The sequence below is a fragment of the Amblyraja radiata genome, chromosome 8, assembly GCF_010909765.2.
Source record: "Amblyraja radiata isolate CabotCenter1 chromosome 8, sAmbRad1.1.pri, whole genome shotgun sequence".
In the NCBI taxonomy this organism is placed as follows: domain Eukaryota; kingdom Metazoa; phylum Chordata; class Chondrichthyes; order Rajiformes; family Rajidae; genus Amblyraja; species Amblyraja radiata.
Window position 1 is genome coordinate 34,872,550 of NC_045963.1, and position 24,254 is coordinate 34,896,803.

The window sequence follows — 24,254 nt, forward strand, 5'->3', positions numbered from 1 at the left end:
CGCAGCCCGGGAGCCTTCCAGCCACCGTTGTCCTCTACGCCACAATCCCTTTGGTTCATTATGTGCAACATCCTCAACCTCTACAGCCTTCTAAATTATTTTCTTGTTAAGTTAAAGAGCAGCTTTCCACTTTGTGCATGTAGCAATTTCTCAATGAAACGTGATGGAAGTTTGAATGGACCGGGCAGCACTCTTCGTCGGTTCAATCCTCAATTTTATGTTTTGTAATGAGGCAGATATCACCACTCTGCTATCTGCTCTTGCACTTGGGAATGTACAGTGGCTTGAAACTTTCAGTATCTCTATTGGTGATGGTCTCACCATATCCTGTACAATAACAGGAAGACATCTCAGCTCCTGCACTTGAATCCCATCAATATATAAAAGGCATACATAGGGTAGACAGTCAGCATCTTTTTCGCAGGGTGAGAAAATCAAATACTAAAGGGCATAGGTTTAAGGTGAGAGGAGCAAAGTTCAAAGGAGATGGATGGGACACATTTCTATAGAGGGTGGTGCGTGTCAGGAAACTGCTGCTAGGTGTAGTGGTTGAAGCATTGGCATTTAAATGTTAGCGGGATTTAAAAGACTTGTAGATAGGCATATGCATATGCGCAGAATGGAGGACTTTGGGTTATGTGAAGGTAAATAAGTGATGGTCGGCATCATGTTTGATGTGGGAGTTAGATGTGGCCCTTGTGGCTAAAGGGATCAGGGGGTAAGGAGAGAAGGCAGGGATGGGATACTGAGGCCAGGATCGGGATGATGTGGTCCCTTTTTCGGGTGCCCGTCAGGAGTCTCGCTACGGTGTTTTGGACCAGTTGCAGGCGGGACAGGGAAGATTGGCTGATGCCAATGTAGAGGGAGTTGCAGTAATCTAGGCAGGAGGTGATAAATGTGTGAATGATCTTTACGAGGTAATCAAACTGGAGAAATTGTTTTATTTTAGCTATCGTCCGAAGCTGGAAGAAGCTAGCTTTTACCACGGCATTGACTTGTTTGTCAAATTTCAATGCCGAGTCAAATATCTTGCCAAGGTTTTTGACGTAAGGTTTGAGTAGTGGGGTAAGGCTTCCAAGGCTGCCAGCTATCATTTTGATTGAGTTCGAGGGGCCGAGAAGGATGACCTCAGACTTTCTCTCGTTTAGTTGGAAGAAGTTCTGGGCCATCCAACACTTTATATCCTCGAGGCAGCGGATAAGGTTAAGCAGATTTGATCGGTTTTTGGGCTTCAGGGGGAGATAGAGTTGTGTATCGTCTGCATAGCAATGGAAGGTAATGCCGTGCCTTTGACTGATTTGGCCTAAGGGGAGCATATACAGGGAGAAGGGAATGGGGCCAAGGATGGAACCTTGTGGAATCCCACAGCAGAGGCTAGCTGGGGAGGAGAAAGAGTTGCCTATGTTAGTAGAGAAACTCCTACCTTTGAGGTAGGAGATGAACCAGCTCAGGGCAGTGCCATCAATACCAACCCCATAGCGGAGACGGTCAATTAGGATGGTGTGGTCAGCAGTATCAAATGCTGCGCTGAGGTCGAGAAGGAGCAGGATTGCACTGGAATCCTGCTCCTCCGGTAAGGACCGGAGGAACTCTATCTTTGTGTCTGTGTGGAGGGGAGCAAGAGCAGAGTTATAGGTTACAGAGGAGATGTGATTGAGGGATTCAACTATGACAGAAGGGGGGAAGCCACATTTAATAAAGAAAGCGGACATCTCAGATGTCCTTGAATGGAAAGTCACATCTTCGGAACAGATACGGCAGAGATGGAGGAATTGAGAATAAAGGATTGCATCTTTGCAGAAGGTAGGGTTGGAGGAACTGTAATCCAGATAACTGTGGGAGTTGGTAGGTTTATAGTAGACGTCAATCAATACTCTGTCCCTTGGAGACAGAGAAATCAAGAAACGGGAGAGAGGTGTCGGTGAATTTGAGGGCAGAGTGGAAGTTATTAGTGCAGTTAATGAAATCAATGAGTTCTGCACGGGTGCAGGAGGCAGCCCCGATGCAGTCGTCAATGTAGCGGAGAAAAGGTTGGGGGCGTTGCCAGTATACAACTGAAACAAGGACTGTTCAATGAAACCAACAAAAAGTCAGGCATAGCTAGGACCCGCGTGAGTGCCCATGGCTACACCTTTAACTTGGGGTATTGTGTTCGGTTTTGTTCACCCTGTTACTGGAAAGTTGTCAATAAGCTGCAAAGAGTGCAGAGATTTACGAGGATATAGCCAGGACCCAACGATCTGTGTTATATGGAGGGGTTGAGCATGCTAGGACTTTATGAAAGAGTCTGAGGGGTGATCATGTAAAATTATGAGGAGAATAGGGTGAATAAGGTAGGGGAATCAAGGAGAAAACATGGGTTTAAGCTGAGAGGGGAAAGGTTCAATAGAAAGCTGAGGGGAAACTTCTTCACACAGTGAGTATATGGAATGAGCTCGCTGAGGAAGTACATGAGGCAAGTACAATAACAACATTTAAAAGTCATTTGGATTGGCACATGCATCGGAAACAGGGATGCGGGCCAAACACAGGAATATGGGACTACCTTTGATTGAGCATCTTGTTTGGCATAGATGAGTTGCCAAAGGGCCTGTTTCTGGACTATATGACTCTGACTCCATATCTCATATGAGGTCAACTAAAATAAAGTTAATGCATTCATGTCAACCACTTTATTTAAACAAATGATTTACAAAATGTTGATAATCTAAATAACTAAGTTTATTTCCAGATTTGTTATTAATTACACTGCGTTTTTGTACCATTAGCCAATGCGGTACCAAGGGTGGTTAGTTGGTCAGAACTACAATTACATTATTGGAATGATGAGGCCATCGATGTTTTGAAGGAAAACTAACAATGCTGGACATTCAAAGTTGTTGCTGACTTGTAAGTAAAATAATATTCTATGACGAGAATGGACCATTATGCAATGACTGGCTCTGTTGACAGACACAAACATGCTGGAGAGAAGGAATTGGTGACCTTTTGGGTCGAGATCCTTCTTCAGACTGTTTAGGGATAAGGGGAACGAGAGATATAGACCGTGATGTGGAGAGATAAAGAACATTAATAATGAAAGATATACAAAAAAAAGACTGGCTCGATTGGTTTCCTAAATTACGCAAATATTAATTTGTGCGCTCATAAGAGCGGTCTGGTTTATATTTTGCAAGGTAGGTAAGCGCTTCCTGAGGTTCAGCGCCAACTAGACCTTGCAGCAGACACCTGGATACTGCGGGGAGAGGAAGTGACTGACTGACTGAGCTCAATGACTCTCGTGCATCTCCTGCCCTGCTCCTTCGCCCCGCCCCCTGGCACCAGACCCAGCCTCCCATTGGCCGCTGGGTTGCCATGTGCGGTGAGGCTCAGCAGGGGCGCTTTCTGAGTGGCTGGGCGGCGCCGTCGTCATGGAGTTTCCGCCATCAGGTTAGGGTGGTCACGTCCGCCTCTCCTCCAGCCGTTTGTTTCCCCTCCTCCTCCCCCTCCCCCCCCGCTCACGCTCCCGGCGGCCGTTTGTTCCCCCCCCCCAGCTCGCGCTCTCGGCGGCCGTTTAACCGTCAGGGGGGCGGCGGCGGCGGCGCGAGGCAGCGTCGCCCTTTCCGTCAAACCACCGAGCGGCTGTGGTGGCTGCCGTCGCCAGGGCGGGGTGGTCGACCTGGCTTGTCGGCAGCCTTCCTCCCCCCCCCCCCCCCCCTCTGCCCTCTCCCTCAACATTAGCCGGAGCCCTGCGCTTTATCTCCCGTCTCCTCCAACACAGAGAGAGAGCAACAGCAACAACAAAAGCAAATCCTTCATCTTGTTTCTTCTGCCGGGGGCCGAGATGTTCGTGGAAAAGCGGGGGATTCCGCCGAAGAACTGAGGTAAAACTAAGCCGTCCCAGCCTTCTTTAAGAAACCGGCGGAGCGGGGTTGGGGAGGAGGGAAGTGTGAAAACTCCGTGAAATTATCCGCGCATCGTTAAAACGGGTTAACGGTTTAAAGTCGCATGCCTGCCCGGTGTGTGGATTAGTTTTCACCACATCGTCGCAAATAGCATGTCCCGAGGTACCAGCAGGACATTTGCAACGTCCATGCCGTGGAAGTTTTACTCGTCGCTTGTAATGTGTGTTAACGTTACCATTGTATGGGTTGCGCTCAGCTCAGTGTGTGTGTGTGTGTGTGTGTGTGTGTGTGTGTGTCTTCCACCCCCTTCAAACAACAGAGCCCTCACATGCCACCTATTGCTAACAGCTCCATTGTATCTTTATAGTTGTCACCTCGCTCTTGTGTGTGACCAATCGTGCATGGGCAGGTAACGATTAGTCCCACAATATTGTATTCCGCTCCCCCCTCATCTTTTGTGATATTTGTTACTTGCGATGGAGTCGATGCCCGAAGCTATTTGACAATGGCCTTTTAAATTTGGCTGTGAGGTTTAAACATTTTGATTTGCAGTGTGGCCGAGAATAAATCTTATTTTAACCGTGTAAGAAGGAAGTGCAAATGTTGGTTTACACCGAAGATAGACACAAAGTACTGGAGTAACTCAGTGGGTCAGGAAGCATCTCTGGGTTATATGTTTATCTTAATTTAACCGTAGCAGGTTTGTATCCTGGTTTTAGAGGGGGCTTAATTGCTTTACTAAATTTTAATTTTAATCGTAATTATTTATTGACGTTAAGACACAAGATGCTGGAGTAACCCAGCGAGTCAGGCAGCATCTCTGGGGGAAATGGATAGGTGACGTTTTGAGTTAGGATCCATAAATATTTATTGATGGATTTTGATGGAATTCTATTGGTTTTACTTAATTGTCTTGTCATTTGAAAAATTATTTCACAAAAGCCTTGCTAAAAAAAATCTGTGGTTTGATGCCTCAAGATTTTAAGAGCATTTTCAGTGTAAAACTCGTAATTTTTCTCCTCACTAGTATTTAAATGCCAGCGTTTCGATATGATTTGCAACTTGGTTACTGGAGTTTGCAGTTTGTATGACTGATGCCTCAAATAGTTCATTGTCACAAGACTAACAAAATTAAATTTGTTATATCTTTATATGTTGGCAGATAACTTGTATTTCGATTGATAAATAGTACATTTCAGTGTGTACTTTTTAATTTGATGTATGTTTCGAGTATATCTGTATGTGCAATTATGGGCCGAATAATGAAATTATTATTGTTATGACTGACTACTGTAATGTAGCTGGGGTTGTAATATTATTTCTCGAACAATTATCTTTTTGTAGATGCTTAAGAGGGAAAACTTATTAATGAGCTTTAAGTTTTTAACTCGTCCTAAAGTACTTTACTTTCAAATGGAGCCATTGTAACAAAGGAAATGGGTCTACTACAAACTCTGAAGTAGCAATATATGAACTAATCACCTAGAATGCTTGTAGGTTAATATCGGTGAAGCCAATGGGAGAGGTATCAGCTTTGCCGAGTGCCATGGGACCTTTATATTCACCTGGAGATGTTAGACAGCTTCAAATTAATGTTTTGCACATGGATTGTCCCTTTGAGTGAAATGGCCGCCCAGTACTGTGCAGAGATGGTGGTCTGAATTGTAAGCTCAAATCTCAGGAGTGGAAGTGAGTCGGTGATAATGACTTATTCAAACCTTGTACTGAAGACTGCAGATGGTTTAATGGCCTAATGTGTATGTTGATCTATAAAAGGATTGCAATAATTCAATTTTGTGAATGTTGCTGTATTTACTCTTTTCTCCTTAGTCTTGTCTTTTCATCTCTGGCCTTTATCCACCCATGTGCCAATATCCCGCCCCCACCTCTTTGCATTCCCCCTTACTACAATTGGACTGAAGAAGGGTCTATTAAAATCTTTTGTATAATCGGACCACATTTCTAAGGAAATGTGATAAATTGCTATCATAAGGCTCAGCATTAATTGTAACTGCAATTTTAGTCAAAACAAATAAAATCATTCATTAATCTTTAGTGAATATCAGTATTGAAACAATACTGCTTGAAGTAACCCTAATTCCATGCACTTTCACAGGGCTGGCCTTAGGGTCAAGAGTCAAATCAAGAGAGTTTATTGTCATGTGTCCCTGATAGGACAATGAAATTCTTGCTTTGCTTCAGCACAACAGACATAGTAGGCATGAATACAGAACAGATCAGTGTGTCCTTATATCATTATATAAATATATACACACATGAATAAATAAACTCATAAAGTGCAAATAAACAGATAATGGGCTATTAATGTTCAGAGTTTTGTCCGAGCCGAGTTTAATAGCCTGATGGCTGCGGGGAAATAGCTATTCCTGAACCTGGTCGTTGCAGTCTTCAGGCTCCTGTACCTTCTACCTGAAGGTAGCGGGGAGATGAGTATGTGGCCAGGATGATGTGGGTCCTTGATGATGCTGCCAGCCTTTTTGAGGCAGCGACTGTGATAATCCCCTCGATGGAAGGGAGGTCAGAGCCGATGATGGACTGGGCAGTGTTTACTGCTATTTCCCGGGTGAGCGGCGGGACTCGCGTCGCAGCGGCCTCTGCAGTCCGTCTGTCTTTTACTTTTTTTTGTCTCGTTTGAATGTAGTTTATAGTGTTTTTTTTAACTGGGTATGTGTGTGTGGGGGGCGGGGGGTGGGGAAACTTAAAAAAAATTTTCCCTGTAAGGAGAACCCAACTTTTTCTCTGTCGGGTTTCCGTTGCTTTGGGGCCTAGCACCGTAGAGCGGCCTCCAACCGGAACATCCTGGGGCTCCAGTCGCAGAGCCTGCGGACCTACTTACTGGCCGAGTTCGGAGCGGGAGGAGCTGTGGTGGCGCGCTGCTGCGGCCCGACCCCGGAGATTCGGAGGCTCCAGCCGCAGGTCTGGTGGACAGTAACACCGGGAGCCCGCGGGTCTCTGGTGGGAGACCGCTTTTCAGGGCTTCCGCAATGGCGAACTCTCCCGCCCGAGTTGCGGGGTTGAAAATTACCTTACATCATCGCCCGGCGTGGCTTTAAATGGCCGCGGGACTTATTTACCATCGCCCGCCGGGGGCTTTGACTGACATCGGGAGGAGAATGAGGAGTGCAGGGGAGAGAAGACTTTGCCTTCACAGCGAGGAGGAGATGTGCTGTGATGGATGTTTGTGTAAATTGTGTTGTGTCTTGGTTCTTTTTCTTGTGTGTATGACTGCAAAAACCAAATTTCGTTTGAACCTCAATGAGGTTCAAATGACAACAAATAAATTGAATTGTATTGTGGTCTTTTCCGCTCCTGGGCGCTCAGGTTGCCGAACCAATCCACGATGCAACCGGTCAGCATGCCCTCTACTGTGCATCTGTAGAAGTTAGAGAGAGTCTTCCTTGACATACCGACTCTCCGTAATCTCAGGAAGTAGAGGCGCTGTAGCAGGTGGTGCGGGGCCCAATTGGGAACACTTTTGGTGAGCCCCAGGTTCCCAGCCAAGGTCTGTAGAATCATAGAAATATAAATAAAGTATTATAGACTTTATATCTCTATGGTAGAATGGAAAGTAATCAAAATGTGCCTTTAAAAAGTGCATGCTGCCCCGCGACCATGAGCGAACGACCCACCTCCCTCTCTCCCACTTCTCCATTCCCCCTCACACCCCCCTCCCCGTCTATCCCTTTGTTCTTCCTCTTCTCTCTCTCCACCCCTCTCTCCCCCCTCCACCCGTGGTAGATCTACCTGAGCCGAGAGTAGATTACTCTAGCGTGGGGCCCAATTGGGAGCAAACGGACCAATCAGCTTAAGGCCGGCCCTGCACTTTCAGTTGGTAATGATTGGTTTTTCAAATCTGAGCCTCTCAGGAGAGATGGAGTCAATTATTTTTGTGACTGCAAAATCATTTAAATATTTTACATTTTCATTGGGAGGTGTATCATTACAACAAAGCTTAATCGTGCATTCTACCTACATACAGCCAAAGCACTGCAGGATATTTAAAGTACTATATACATACATTTATTACCAAGGGAGTGTTGGATTGAAAATATAAATGGGGTCAAGAATTCCAATTATCATGACCCTATTTAAGATGATCTAATTCAGCATTGACCTGGAATCGATGTGTATATGATACATTTCCTGTCTTCCTTCTCTGGCAAAAATTAATTTATTCTAATATTTCCATTTTAGACAATGATAGTTGACGAACTTGCTTGAAAGTACCTGAAAAATACCGGAATTATTTGACTGTTTATGTTTTTATTTTATGTTTTTTTTCATAGGTAACCATTGCTGCAAGGTAGCTTTCTTTCATTGTGGCTCTCATCTGACTTGGTGTTCGGGGATGGGGGGAATGTTGGAATAAGCTAAATTGCTGACTTCAAACTTCACTTTCTCGTTGACATTGGACACATGTACAGGTGTAAAATACAATGGCAGTGTTTTTTTTAAGTTAACTGCCTTCTCCAGCTTTGATGTTCTGAGTAACTTAGCAATTTTCAAAGTATGGCTGCAGGAAATTAGTGGGCAATCAATACACAAAAAGTACTGGTGTAATGACCTGATCTTGATCTCTTTGTAAGTGTTCTTTTGAGCGAGAGATCAACCAGGATATTGATGATAAAGGGCCTGTCCCACCAGCATGCGTCTAGCGCGACCAAACGTGGTCGCTTGAGAGATACGGCCGCGGGGGGCCTGTCCCACTTTGAACCGCGGAGGCATATGGAGTTGTGCGGGTCTGGTCCCGACATCGCGCGGAGCTCAGAAAATCCCGCACTGTTAGAAATTTCCCGCGCCAATGGCCTGACGGCCTGCAGGCGCATTGAGGGTGTACGCAGCGTCTTGATGGTGTACGCCTAGTGCGTGGCGTTGCGTGATGACGTCACCAATTGGCGTGCCATTGCGTGATGACGTCACCGCCCGACGCCGTGCGACGTCCAAATTCAGTCGGCCCGCCTCCTGCCCAGCTGATTGGTGAGTATGATGTCGGGACCAGTCCCGCACAACTCCATATGCCTCCGCGGTTCGAATTGAGACTGGCCCCGCGCGGCCGTACGCCTCAAGCGACCATGTTTGGTTGCGCTAGACGCATGCAATCGCATGCTGGTGGGACAGGCCCTTAACACTCTCGCCTTCAAAATAAGGGTAGTAGCCTTTAAATGATGTTTCAACTGAAAAGCACCAGTTGTGATGTTGCAATACTTGTTTGATTATGCACTGGGATATCTAATTTTGGTGTTGAAATTTGAGGAATGCGACCTGAAACAGCGCTCTCTTATGGTAGAATATTGTTTTGTATAATGACTGGTTTGTGTGATGTGACTAAATATTCCATTTTATGGATGTTCCACTGAAATTCTGAGGTAATAGTCAAATTTGGAACTGGCCTCTGCCCAATACATGTGCCATGTTACTTGATATTTTGCAAATCTGTTCATGGAATGTGGGCTTTGGTACTGTTCATTACAAATTTGTCCTTAATTGGATGCAATTCAGAAGGAGTTAGGAATTGAATATTTTTAGGTTGTAGGCTACATGTAGGTTGACAGGACAAAAAAAATAGAAATTATTTTCTATTTAAAGATTTTGGTTGACCAGATGGGGTTTTGCAACAGTATGGTAGATACAAAATGCTAGAGTAACTCAGCGGGACATGCAGCATCTCTGGAGAGAAGGAATGGGTGACGTTTCCGGACGAGACACTTCAGACTTTTGCAACAGTAGGACTAGTTTCATGCTTATCAAAATTATGAATATAAATTGGCCTGCTCCTTTGAAATCTAAACCCATGTTCCAAGATTCGTAAAAGATGGACACAAAGTGCTGGAGTAACTCAATAGGACAGGCAGCATCTCTGGCGAGAAGGAATGGGTGATGTTTCGGGTTGAGACCCTTCTTCAGACTGGTAGAAGTTTGCAGATTAAACCACCATAGTGTGCTGGAACAATGCGATGAGTATTGGAAGGAGATTGAGATGGTATCAAAACTGAACCTTTCTGTCGAAATGTCAACAAAATGAGCTGGTTATTGACTTAAGAAGAAGAGGTGATGTGCACTCCCCAGTCAGCATCAATGGTACCAAAACGGAGATGAGTGAGAGCTATGGGTTCCTAGGCATAAATGTCTCCAACCACTTTGAAGCCATGGCCAAGTAAGCAATCCAATAAGCTAAACACAGTTTGGCATGCCTCCAACCACTCTTACCAACTTTCGGTTAGTTTAAAGCAGGGGTCGGCAACCTACGGGCCCCGGGCCGAATGCGGCCCGTAACCCAAAATCATCCAGGCGTATTTTTTTTTCCATAGTCCTCCGGCCAGCAGACTTTCTTCATCTCCGGTGCCTCCCGGGCCCGAGGCGCCAAGCGTGGTGACGCAAGGCCGCAAGAAGGCCTGCACTGGCAATTGCGGAGCCACCGAGCGGGGCCGAGCACCCGAGCTCTGGCTGTACCGCATCCTGCACAAAGCCGCGACCTGTGTCTGGGATTCACTTTCGGGATTGGGGTTGTCAATAGGCCGGGGATGAGTGAGTATGAGTATTTGAGCCACCGCCTTCAAGACAGAGCCACGGCAATGGTCCATAGGTGTGGCATGTTCGTGAGCGCCTGTAACTAGGGCTCCGGGTGGCGTCCTCGAAGGGACAGGGTCTATGTGAACACGTGGCAGATGTGGCCCGCCATCCGCTCACAAACACGCGTCCTGGCCTTTATGCAGGTCAAGGTTGCCGATCCCTGGTTTATAGATACAGCGCGGAAACAAGCCCTTTGGCCACAGAGTCCACGCTGACCAGCGATCCCCGCACGATAACACTATCCTACACATACTGGGGACAATTTATTTATAGCAAGCCAATTAACCTACAAACCTGTACGTCTTTAGATTGTAGGTGGAAACGGAAGATCTCTGAGGAAAACCCACGCAGGTCACGGGGAGAACGTACACACTCCTTACAGACAGCACACGTAGTTGGGATCGAACCCGGGTCTTTGGCGCTGTAGGCGTTGAAAGGCAGCAGCACTACCGCTGTACCGCACGTCTACAGATGCACTATAGAAAGCATTCTATCGGCGTGCATCACAGGTTGGTTTGGCAATAGCTCTGCCCAAGACCACAAGAAATTACAGAAACGTATGGATGTATTCCAGTCGATAACACAACGCAGCCTCCTTCCCCTTCAGCTCAATCTACACTTCACATGCTTTAAGAAAGAAGTAACATAATTGAGAAGCTTTTACACCCTGGTCATTCCCTCTTCTCCGGTCAGACAGAAGGTACAAAAGCTTGAAAGCATGTACCACCAGATTTGGGAACAGCTTTTTCCCTGCTGTATCAGAATATTGAATGGTTATCTCGTAAGCTAAGGGTGTAGCAACTTACTTGGAGCTCGACCTCAACAGCATTAGACATAGACTAATTAGCAGCAGCTAATATTCATGGTAAGCAAAAGTGCCAGGCAATGTCCATCTTCACCTCCAACACCCATCTTGACGATTAGTGATATTAATATCACCAACTCCGCATGAGCATTGCGGGTCACCATTGACCACAATCTTGACTGGGCCAGCTAGATAATAGTGTGGCCAAAAGAGCAGGTCAGATGCCTGGTATTCTGTGGTAAATGACTGTCACCCCAAAGCCATTCTACCATCTATCAGAAACGTATCATGAGTGTGGTGGAATACTGTTAACTTGCCTAGATGAGTGCAGCTCTGACAACAACTCAAACTAAGCACCATCCTGGTCAAATCAGATCTCTTGAATGGGAATCAAAAGTAAAAGCTCTACAGATGCTGAAAATTCAAAATTCTGAAAGACCATTGACTGGAAATATTAACTCTGCTTAACCTGCTTAATTGCTACCTCATTCATGATCCTAAATATTCATTCTGTTGCTTCCCCCTCCTCCTAACTGCACTGTAGACCATCTGCAAAATTGACTGCAGTTATCTATCAGACTACTACAATAGCTCCTTCCAACACATAATTTGGCCAAGAAGGTTGAGCTTCAGGCATGTGGGAATACTTAAACCTGAAGATTCTCTTCCACATCTCAACGATCTTGTCTCAGAAATGTGTAACTGTTCTTTCTTTACATTTGAGTCCAAATATAGAATCCCTACCCAATAGCATAAGATTACCTTCACGAGAAATGGAGGAATTAATGGCAGCAACGATTCCACCTTGGGGCAATTTGGGATGAATTATGAAAATTTATATTGTTGATACTTAGTTTCTAAATCAAATTTAAATAAACTTTGGGAATCAATGCAGGCATTAAATGTCATTTTAATGTTATTTTGCGAGAAAGAATGAGAAAGCAGACTGAAGATTGTACAAATATTTAAAGGTGGAAGTCAGGTTTGCAAAGAAGTTAAAACAAATGAAATTTGGAATATAGAAATGACATTGAGTTAAAAAAAAAGTGATCAACGCTTGCATAATTTGGTTCCAGCTGAACAAATCTCCAATTCTGAGTATCACACTTTGGAAAAGTATAAGCAGAAGTATGCGTTGTTAAGATTTCAAATACACTATTAAAAGGGTGATGGTCAATAGTTTAAGAGGCAATAATACTTAATGGAGAAAACATTGTCTAGAGGTTAAGGGATGTTGGTTGGGGGATAGGGATAAAACGAGATTGCTCAAGTTTATGCAGAATATGCAGAAAAGCTACCTTTTTGTACTATTTTTTTTTTTGTGGCAAAAATGTAATTTTAAAATGAAATGTACCCACAAATTCACGAGTAAAAGTTGACTGCTCTTTAAGCCATGTGTAACATTATAGCTCTTTGTTGGCTGGATAATTAGATACAATGTGATTACTTTTCAAGTGAGTTGTATCGTTCACGATTGATTGAAAAATACGACTTGACCACAAAAGGGATTTACTTGATAGAGTTTTGGATAAAATTCTCACTTTCTACTAGAAAGAGTTCAGCAGTTAATTTGCAGTAAAAATTGTGTTGGCTGCAATCCATTGGGGATTTGTGTCAATTTGCAATAATTTGGGTTTATTGTAAATGTTTTGTGGGAGTTTAAGCTCCACTTGCAATAATGTGAGAATGTCAAATAAAGCTAATGTGTTCAGTTGTGCACTTTTTTTTTGAAGGAGTCGCTGCAGATGCTGGTTTAAACCAAAGATAGAAACAAAAAGCTGAAGTAACTCAGTGGGTCAGACAGCATCTCTGGAGAAAAGGAATAGATGACATTTGACCTGCTGAGGTACTCCTGCTTTGTGTTTATCTTTCCTATGAATGCATCAGTTACTTTTAAATTCTTTCAAATTGTATTAAGATCTCCTTGATCAAGGATTATTAACATATAAAGACCTTCGGTGACTGAAGTGTGTGAGATCCATAGATTTGGCCTTGAGTGGATCATGTGTAGGGTGGTGTGTTGCTTCAACTGCTTTTGTGGGGCATGAGAGGGTCTCCTTGACAAAGGAATATGGACAAGTTAAATAAGTGGGCAAGAAAATTGACATTAATATATGATGTTGGATCCAAATGGCCCATTGAGTGTACTGCAATTATCAAGAGATTTTTCCAATTAACCCCTGTCTTTCCCCTATTTTTTTTTGTTCCCGCCGCCCCCTGTAGCTTATTCTTTCATGCCCATCAGTTCCACTCTGAATCTCCTACCACCTATTTAAGTTTAATTGACTTTTGTAAACTGTCACCAGCTAACACTAATGTGGATGGAACATCTGGGAGAGGGGGGAGAAACCTGCACAGGGAAAAAGTACAAACTAAACAAATGGCAGCAGAGATTGCTGTGATGCTGCCATCCATTATGTCCATTATTGGGAGGATGTCAGAACAGGATATTTTGAAACCATGTGAAACTAAACATTTCTGCAAGGAAGGAGCAATGTATACTGGTTTGAGATGCCGAAAGTAAACTTGCAGATATGACAAACAGTGAATGCAATTTTTTTTTTTGTGAACCTATGAACGGGATTGATGAACAAAGGTTAGGCTGCTCTCTTGCCACAACTCCATAGGGCTTTGAGATCTAATTGGAATACTTTGCACAGTTATGATTTCAATATTTAAAGTTGTCTTGTTGGTCTATGCAACATAAATTTAACAGATTAATTCATGAAATGTAATCTGCCTTGTAAGGAACGATTAGGATTGGCCAATTGTGCTGAATTTCTTTTGGAATCCTGAGCAGGGTTGACTTTAGAAAGATGCTGGAACGATGCTTCTTCTAGAAAAGTGGAGGCAATGAGAGAAGTAGAAACGAGGAACTGCAGATGGTGTTTTACACAAAGTGCTGGAATAACTCAGCACGTTAGGTAGCCTTTGGAAGAACAGGACCTTTTGGAAGAAGAGTCTCGACCTGAAACGTCACCAATCTATGTTCTCCAGAGATGCTGGCTGACCTGCTGAGTTACTTCAGCACTTGGTCCCTCATGGGAGGCAATGTGAATTGTGTGGAAAAGTGGATTGGAGGCACCAGTTCTGCTGCAATCTTGAATTATGAGCAGGTCCTTGGCCTAATTTTGCTTTGTGTGTTCTCATGTAGTCATTCAAGCCTTGTGATAATGGGCATTAGGTTGTCAAGTTTCCCTCTCCCCGACTTAGCCTGAACAAGGGTCTTAACTCGAAACGTTACCTATTCTTCTTGTCCAGAGATGCTGCCTGACCAGGTGAATTACTCATGCATTTTGTGTCTATCTGAAATAAAAAATTGACTCAATCTTGAGATGAAAGAAGCAAACTTGTACCAAATAGAGCTATGCTTATTTAGCCGAGTTTTATACATTCTGGTCTAGCAGGACACCAGATTGTGGTCCTTGCCCGCAAAGCCTTAGTGGTGGCTGCACTGAGCTTCAGTGTTACTACAACACATACGCCTGCTCCATGGAATAAGTCGTTAGCAGCATTTGTATGTTACTTTACGAAGTAACCAACACCACATTTCAGACGGGCTACAGTGAAGCTTTTATTGAGATCTTCCAACAGGAGTTTATCTGACTCTCTCTGGGAATAGACTGTACATCGGGGTCATTGTATTGCGGCTGCTCAGTGAACATCTCCAAGGGGCATTATATCGTTGTTCAGATCATCACAAATGCACTGTTCAGTACAATGTGGCCAATTTTCTCGCGCGTCACAACTATCTTGGGCAACGTGTTGTGAGAGTAAGATTGCAGCTATGCCCAAAGGATCTAATAGAGACAGCCCATTCACTACCAGCCAAGCCAGCTCTTGCTGCTGCTTTGAATTCTCTGAACAAAACAGTAAGAGAATGATCACTGTATTATAGGCCTCCTCGTGAGTTGGAGGAACAGATGGGTAGGCAGATTTCCGATAACCTATGCATTCAGAAATTGTAGTAATGATCTTGAGGTTCTAGTTTCATGCACTTGATTGACCTACGTTAATTATCTAGTTAAATAATAATGTAGCCGGCATGTATAATACTTTTGTTATAGGAGCTGGATGTCATGTTCTTATCCTAATATGTATTTTGTCTGCCATCAGGTAGATGGAAATTGAACACCAAGTTTGTGCAAGTGTAAACTTAAGTACAGGGACCCCATGTTAGTGCTGTTTGGGTTATGTAAAATTGGTCTTTCAGAATTCATAAATCACTGAAAAAATAAGATACAGAATAAAATTTGTTCTCTTGGAATTTGTGAAATAAAGTAAATAAATCAACACTATTTTTCAACTCTGGTTTCTTGATGCATGCGCAGATGATGTGGCTTGGCATTGCAGAAATGCCACCTGTTTTCCAGGAACACAATCCCCACCCTGTAACCCATTGGTTCCCTTACCTTAAGAAAATTGATTTTCATTCCACAATTTGTCTTCAGCTTAATTCCTATAATTTACAAAACAATGCACCGCTGACACAGATGGCAGGCTTAATTTGGTTTATGGATTGTTTTAAAACTGGTCACATAATTTACAGCCTTCTATATTAAGCCTTTGTATCTGATGCCCTTGTGCAGAAATACAGAGTTTTTGTAATCCTTTTTTGGCTGGTGATTGGTCTGTGATACTATCCATCAAGCCTGCAGCGGCTTCTCACACCCCCACTCCTAACTTATCCAACCACATATCTGACCATAAAAAGCTAACACAAAAGTGTGAACATTTGATACCATTGAAATGTTAGCATTCTCCTGCAATTCACACTTGGATGGCAAACTGGTTAATTTTCTTTTGTACCAACTGCTCCAGCACGTGTTTGATTCAAATTCTAATTTAGACCTTTACTTTAGTACCAACTATCATATCCATTTCAGTATGATGGCAATAATTTGTAACTAATTTAGTTCATTGACTTCCTAAAGGCACTGCAGTTTTATAAACTTGTGGCTGAATGATTTGGGATTTATAAAATGAGGAGCCTGATGCATTTGGAAGACAGATTGAAAGCTGTCTTTCAATCAGTGTTGTAAAATATCTCATTCTATCACTAGAGGGAACTCTGCAAATGTGAAAATCAAAAGCTAGATATTGGACATATGAAATAAATATTGCAAATACTCTAGTCTGGCAACGAGTGGAAAGGCAGAGTTGATGTTTCAAGTCAAAGACTTTTCAAAAATTGACAATTCATGTTTTAGCAAAACAAATGATTCTTTCCACTTTTTCTTTGGATCTTGCAATTGTGGCCACATTTACCTATAAGTCATTCCCAAATCCGGTAATTAGCTATTGAACAAATTGAGTTCTTCTGATTTGACTTGGAACCAAATGTTTTCTTTAAACTGTTTGCAAGTTTATCGAGTAATATAGGGAGTTTCCTGGTCTTGACTTTTGTTTTAATTAATGAAAGCAATGTAATTGCATTATTTAGGGTGTTGGAATTTGGATATGTAAATGTCAAATGCATATAAATTTACATTGCCCGAAAACCTTAATTGCTAAAGTGAGTTTTGGTATAAAGTCCTCGATTATGGTTTAAAGTTTGTGAAATTCTATATGGCTTTATTTCTGCCCTGTCTTTAATATTCTTTCTTATATCCTTTAGATTCGTGCTTAACCTATGGATAAAGTTGGAAGGATGTGGAGCACTTTGAAGTACCGATGTCAGAGTTTTTTTGTTAATGAAGGTGGAGGCCCAAATGAAAATGGTTTAAATTGTCCAAGTTGTTCCGTTGGCCAAAGCACAAGTACAAATGTTGATGAACTGCCTCATCAAGGATTAGGGGGTGCAACAAATGAACATACAGACACAGGTTTAACCATAGACAGAAGGAATGGAAACTGTGTTTCTAATATCCCAGAGATTGTTGAAGCTGATTTGGATAAAGAAAATGATAATTTAGCTGCTGGACCGGAGTCTCGCCTTGTTCGACGAGACTCTTATTCCCGCCATGCTCCCTGGGGTGGAAAGAAGAAACACTCTTGCTCTACAAAATCCCAGATGTCATTTGAAACAGTTAAACGTTTTAGTAGATCAAGATCTGGGTTACAAAGGCGGGAAAGAAGATATGGCGTGAGTTCCATCCATGATATGGAGAGTTTGACTAATCGTGCTATGACACGTCCATCTATACGCCAACGTTTCCAAGAAACTGTAGGACTCTGTTTTCCCTTGCGCACACATAGTAAGCAGCCAAAGAGTTTATTGTCGAGCAGGAGAAAAATTTTGCTCTCTGAACTGATGCTTGAAAAATGTCCTTTTCCTGCTGGGTCAGATCTAGCCCAGAAATGGCATCTTATTAAACAACACACAGCTCCTGTAAGCTCGCAGTCAACTTGTTGGCTTGAAACGCTTGATCCTACTTTTTCTTCTACAGAAGACGAAGAAGATAGGCTCAGGGAAAGACGAAGGCTCAGTATTGAAGAAGGGGTTGATCCTCCTCCCAATGCCCTTATACACACTTTTGAAGCCACTGCACAAATTAATCAAACGTACAAACTGGGACCAAAGTTAGCACCTGGAATGAGTGAGCTTCCTGCTGACAATAATGGAATTACAAATGGAGACTGGGATGTGGAGGAGGGCTCAACTACGCTTTGTCTTCAGGCACGAAAACAGAAATCACGGCCAACGGCAGGAGAAAATATTGGTCATGCTGCCAGACCTGGACCTTGGAAAGTGCACACACAAATTGATTACATTCATTGTTTGGTGCCAGACTTGCTTCAGATTACAAGTAACCCTTGTTACTGGGGGGTAATGGATCGTTATGAAGCTGAGGCTCTCCTTGATGGCAAGCCTGAAGGGACATTTCTACTCAGGGACTCTGCACAAGAGGATTACCTCTTCTCTGTGAGCTTCCGTCGTTATAACCGCTCCTTGCATGCTAGGATTGAGCAATGGAATCATAATTTTAGTTTTGATGCTCATGATCCCTGTGTTTTTCACTCCTCCACTGTAACGGGCCTCCTGGAACATTACAAAGATCCCAGCTCATGCATGTTTTTTGAACCTTTGCTGACTGTTCCGCTGACCAGGACCCTTCCCTTCAGCCTGCAGTACATCTGTCGTGCAGCCATTTGCTACTGTACAACGTATGATGGAATAGATGCCCTTACACTTCCCCCACCTCTACAAGAGTATCTGAAAGAGTACCACTATAAACAGAAAGTACGAGTGCGATGGTTAGAACGAGAACCATCCAAGGTCAAATAAGGATTTGTCTTTTTTAATATTACTGAAGTTGCTGACGACCCTGACATATGGGACATTATGAAGATGATAAACTTATTCAGAAATAATTATTTAAGACTAACTCACAATATGTGGTAACTTTTTGCAACTTCCTTTTAGGGTATTTTGGCACTTTGTGTCTGTAAATTAATGGATACTGCAGGTCTATATACAAATTAACATGCATGTATTTATTGTGTTGGCAGTTAACAACTTTGTACCTTTGCAGTTGTCTTTGAGGGATGTGGTCAAAAATCATTGATTTAGGGCAACTATGGAGCTCTCTGCAGATTTGATATAGGAATTAACATTTACGATAGAATCTTGGAAATTGTGATGAAATTTAAAAATAATTTTAAGGAAATGCCATTTGAGATTCAACACCATTTTGGTGCATTCTGGCAGCCAACCTGCATGAATTTGACCAGACTGGAAGGAATTTTTTGGAGGTCTGCAATGGCATTTTTTTGTCAATAACTGGTTTCCTGGAATTATTTTGTGATTGACTGCTGAATGGTTATAAAGTGCAACTTGAGTACATTATGACCCATGTCTGGCCCTTCAAAACTATTTTGAAATCACTTTTAAGCTTTTGTTTCTGGAATGTATAGGGGAAATTCAGTGGTAATGCGTTTGATCGAAAAGTTATTTTATCTGTGGATTATCACTTGCATTCCTGAGTGGAATTTTGGTTGTGTGATTTAAATCTGACCAGAACAGGTCATTGTCATGGGTAAAATCTGAGATTGTTGTGCAATATTTCTAGATTATGTTTAGAAATCTTGCTCAAGGATTCAACAAGTTCAAGGATTCAATGTTTTTTGCTTGTGCACATATCCACATTTGTTTTAGAACTTAAAGATGAGAGTGGCAACAACACTTAAATGGAAAATATTGTTTAAATTGATTTGAATGCCTGGATAATTTTCAGAGACAAAAGAGCAAACAACTCCAGCTTCTGTTGTTAATTAAGGTAATGATATTCTATGGAGGGAGGAACATTATATCTTGATTAAAGTAATTTTCCTGGATTTTTGAATATTTAGGGTATTGCCCTATTTAAAATTTTTGTTATGAGAATGTCCCTCGTCTCAAACTTGTAAAATTAACAATATCTCAGCCAATTCTGGTGGAAGTGTGACAACAATCTTTACTATATCAGTTTCTCAAATACAAGTAGTTAGTGTAATGTAGGTGGCATTTGAACATCATACCTCTTATTTTCTAGTAAATTGGTAACCATTAGATTATTTGGGGCTGTAGACTATTTGCATTTGAGTGTTTAAAAAAACATCTAGAAAAGAGAGAATGTTGCCATTTAACTCTGGACCATCTGGGCGAGACATAGAATGCTCACCAACTATTTGGCTTTTGGTTTGGCACCTGTACATTGTCACAATTGGGTCAGAGTCACTTTCACTTCAAATGATAACACCAGTATTTGAAAGTTTGCTTTGTTCCATTTAGATTAAACATTTAAAAAAAACCTTCTCGTGTATATATTTGTCCCAAAATTCTTAAACTTGTTCTTTAGAGAAATATAAACTTTAAGTAGCTGCAATACTGAACAGAAGCTCAATAGTTGCTCAATAAAATTGTGATACCCTGCTGTTTTTTGGCATTGTGGCCTTTGTAGACGGTGACTGTAATTTTGGCTGTGAGCAGTTAATTCCTATCCAAGCTTTGCTCATTTGGCCTATGTGAACAAGATAACTAACATGCCACGCTGTGTACTTTCCTACTTTGACAGAGCAGATTTTAGCAAGTTAACTTTGTTAGAGGACTTAAGATATTTTGTGGAACCGGATTGTTTCTCATGTTCTTTCATTCACAATCTGGTGCAGCCTGGATTTTCTTTTTAATCCTTCAAGGACTAAAGGTATTGGAAGATGCTAATTTAATAATTCAATATGCAGTGGGAATTTTAAATTGTGTTTCTACATCAAATAAATGCAGTTATCCAAATTAAACAAGCATTAGTTGTATTCCATATGTTAAAGATTAATCTAATTTTTCATGAATTGCTTTAATAGTATGTTAGCATTTTTATTGTAGGCAAGCAGATCCTGAAAAGCACTCGACTACCCTAATAACCCCTTAGGGTTGTATAATTTTTAAGATGTATTGTCAAGAGATGCTGTGTAAGTTAAAACTGCATCAATTGCTTTCAACTTTAAGCTATTGAGTAAACTTGTAAACACATTTGTAAAAATCTATTCTGATTGTTTAGTACAAAGGTCTAATTCTTGCCATACATACAATTAGAATGTGTCATTTATTTTTAATGTCTAATTAAATGTTTGGATGTTGCACATTTAGGCTGTAGCGATTTGTATCAACTGCCTGACACCCTTAATATTTTATCCCCATTACCTGGTTTTGAAATTTCAAAAGATTAGTAATCTGCAGAATTGCCATCTTTATTGTGTCCGGTGATACGTATTCTAAATTATAGAAATGGTTCAACTGCAACTACCCTCTTCTTAAACTTTCTGTAATTGCAGCCCCTGAATACCATTTGTTGCACTTGATATACAATTTAAATTACCTTCAAAAATGCCTTTTTTGGGAAAATGTTTCAAGATACTTGAATCATTCTAGTTAAGGGGAACATGTTTAATTTCTTGATCGTTTTACTTGTTTAATTGAGAGCAACTTGGAATTGTAGTATGGTTGTAAACCTATATCTAAATTAACAATTAACTTTCTCCCAAACTAAATCAATGTATTCAGTCTGTTTATTTAAAGATAAAGCTGGTAGGATTTTTTTGTGCAGAATTTTTTGTTTATTGAGAATGAATGCAGCTGAAATGTAAATCAAATGTTTTAGCTTCCACTAACAAATATTGTATACTAGTAAGTATAGTGTAATCCAAAGAAGAAAAAAAACATTAAAGAATTACAGATTCTTTTTGTGTCCTTCCCAGGAATTTATTGTACTTTTCAACATACTATTAATTAGTTATTGATCTCCCAGGCATTTGTAAAATGGTATTGATACAAAAGAGTTACTTTTGGAAAACAGGCCAGTAAGCAATGGATAAAAATATGCTTGGAGCTACTTTGAATGGAAGGCATTATACAATGATGTGCTTTTTAGCTCCTACGGAACTCTTGAACCATTTCCACTAGTCCTTGTTTCCTGCATTATTCAAATTGTGTATGATATGGAATTATTTAAAATATAAGTTGACAATGGATCTTTCTTAATAACCTCTTCAAGTGTGCCTGGCTTTATTGAAAATCATTTGTGAATGCTGAACAGATTTTAAAAAAATCACACGTTGAGGTTGTCTCTTTTTTTGCCTTTTGCACACTAAGGTGTGTGCTCTGTGTTCTCCCTTCCACTTTAAACTCCTAGATTTGCAAGTTTGTCCAAAACAATTGGGATGAAACCCTTGACAGAAATGTTTAACATTGCATTGTACTTGTACAATACAGGGAAACTATTTAACACTAGATTTATTTTGCAAATGTCAAGTATTTTTTACGGCAATGTATTTAAATGTGATTTTATTTAACTTAATTCTGTAAATTTAATATTTCTATCACCTAAAGATGAATAATTCTTAGAAACCAAACCAAATTGTTCCAGTCTATGTACTATTTATTACATTTTATATTAGACCGTTCTACCTATTAGATAAAATAACTAGAATTTGGATGTAGTGGATGTGGGAGGAAAATATATCAATTTCAAATTGATATTCATTTTTTCCTGTTCAATTTGGAATAACAGCAAATAGTTTTTGTCTATTTAATGGTCTTTGTACTTAGAATTTGGACAGCCTTAATCCACTCTCCATAACGGTCGTTGGAACTGGTACACAATGTAACTTGTCATGGCAACTTATTTGGGAATTGAAAGCGTATACTGAGTTTCAAGCCCGATAAGCAGTTCCAGTTTGATACTTTAAAAAAAAATCTGTCGTCAAGTTTCAAGAACCTCCAACCCTTGTAATATAGGTGATTCTTTTATGCTTGTGAAAGAAACGGTCACACCTTTTGTTACCTGTTCTAATTCTTTTGAACTCTGCTTCAGCTTCATGTTAATTTTTTTTAATGCTTTTAATGATGGTCGCTTCGAAGGTTACTCAACTTGTTTGTGTGCTGATGATTTGTGTCTTAGGATTCTAAAGCACTTTACAAGAGTTTTAAAACCATCAAATATGGGATTTATTATTCCTTGGTTTATTTTTCATATGGGCCGCCATCTCACAAACGGGCTACAAAGATTCTAAAAGTGCCAGTGGAACATTAATGACATTATTTTTGGCAGGTGGAACCAAAGTTTAGTGAAGAGCAACAGATATGTGGCTTATCCCCTAGTATTAAAGCACGTAGCAAACTATTCAGTGTAGTTTACTTGAATGCTGGTTTTGGAGGGGGGGGGGGGGGGGTACATTTGGGTTGATCAGCAGGTGCTAAAAAGAACATGTAATTTTGCCTTTTATCTGTAATGTTAGACTTGCTGAATGCCTTTTTTCTTAAATAGGCCACCAACTTCCTGAAAATATACGACAAATTTTTTTTTTGTGGGCACAATGAGTTTGTGGCATGGAAACCCATGTTTATTCGTGCATCTGAATTCTAATTGTTGTAAATTGCATTAAGGTTCTGTTCTCAACAGTATTTTTGCAATTTAGCTGAAAGCATATTTGCTAAAGTTTTCAACCCTCAATCATTTGTGCACTTTGAGATTTTTTAAGAAATCTCTTTTTTTGTCGGATGTGTGTGCGTGTCTAATGGCATATCAAGTGCTTTGATGTAAGCTAATTGCTATAGGTATGTAAAAGGTAATTATTGCTGTTTATAATCAAATGTTCGTGCGTATGAATTAAACTGGCTAAATATCTTTTCTGAAAGATCCAGCTATGTAGCCAATTTTGTAGTATGTATTCTGTTATACTCTTGATAAGTGAATGCCTGTTTGGGGTATTGTTTACATTGCACATAAAATCCTGTATATGCTCATTCTAACATGTTGTACAATAGAACTTATCACTTTATTTTGCTATGTATTGCGGATATCCCTCCCTTCCACCCTGCAGGCTTCCTTGGTGTCCTCTGGCTTCATTGTCTTAATATAGAATAAAAACCACCCGCTAAATGCCTTGTCCTTGTCCTTTTTTATTCCCCAATGACTATAAAATATTAAACTTTCTAATGCATTCTAAAGAGGTGTTGGTTAAATCTTGTTAATCCAGTGAATTATTTTGTTTGTTACCTAATTTAGTTTTTAAAAGTAGCATAAATATAGAATTATGCCAATGACAAGTGGTTTGCGGGGGGGGGGGGGGAGGGGATAATTACAGAAAAATCAAGCATGAAATGTAATGTGAGAATTTATGACAAGAAATTAGATGCCAACATATATGTGAATCCAAAAGTAAATAAGGTATGTTGTGTGTGCATTGACAACAAAAATGGGGATTTGGATGGTTAGGACTATGTTAAGAAATTAGTACTTCGCATCTATCTTCACCAGGTAATGGGGTGGTTCCAAATTAATGATAGAGGAGATGCTTATGATACTAGCCAGATGTGAAGTTATTTTTTTTTTTAAATGGCTGAACATGGAATAAGAGGCAAGTCAAAGGGGCACCGACCATAATCTTTAGATATGTTTTCAATACAGGGGTGGTGCCTGAGGAATAGTGTGACATTTACACTTTTATTTGAAAATTGGACTAAGGATACGCCCGGTAAAATGATTAGAAAAATTGAA

The 24,254-nt window shown here is 41.0% G+C and overlaps 1 protein-coding gene across 2 annotated transcripts; it reads left to right on the forward strand.

Annotated features, from left to right (window-relative positions):
- The first annotated feature begins 3,406 nt into the window (after window positions 1-3,406).
- On the forward strand, window positions 3,407-23,636 carry socs5 (suppressor of cytokine signaling 5). 2 transcript variants are annotated; one of them, XM_033025541.1, is made up of 2 exons: window positions 3,407-3,863; window positions 16,898-23,636. In XM_033025541.1, exon 2 carries the CDS (start codon window positions 16,913-16,915, stop codon window positions 18,506-18,508), a length of 1,596 nt encoding a protein of 531 aa, XP_032881432.1. In that variant the 5' UTR covers window positions 3,407-3,863; window positions 16,898-16,912; the 3' UTR covers window positions 18,509-23,636. The 2 variants fall into 2 exon arrangements, with proteins under 2 accessions (XP_032881432.1, XP_032881433.1); XM_033025542.1 differs by lacking the exon at window positions 3,407-3,863 and adding an exon at window positions 13,093-13,126.
- Window positions 23,637-24,254: the final 618 nt, after the last annotated feature.

Bases quoted from the DNA above. Each gene is read 5' to 3' on its own strand.
- socs5 (XM_033025541.1), top strand. From the start codon at position 16,913: ATGGATAAAGTTGGAAGGATGTGGAGCACTTTGAAGTACCGATGTCAG.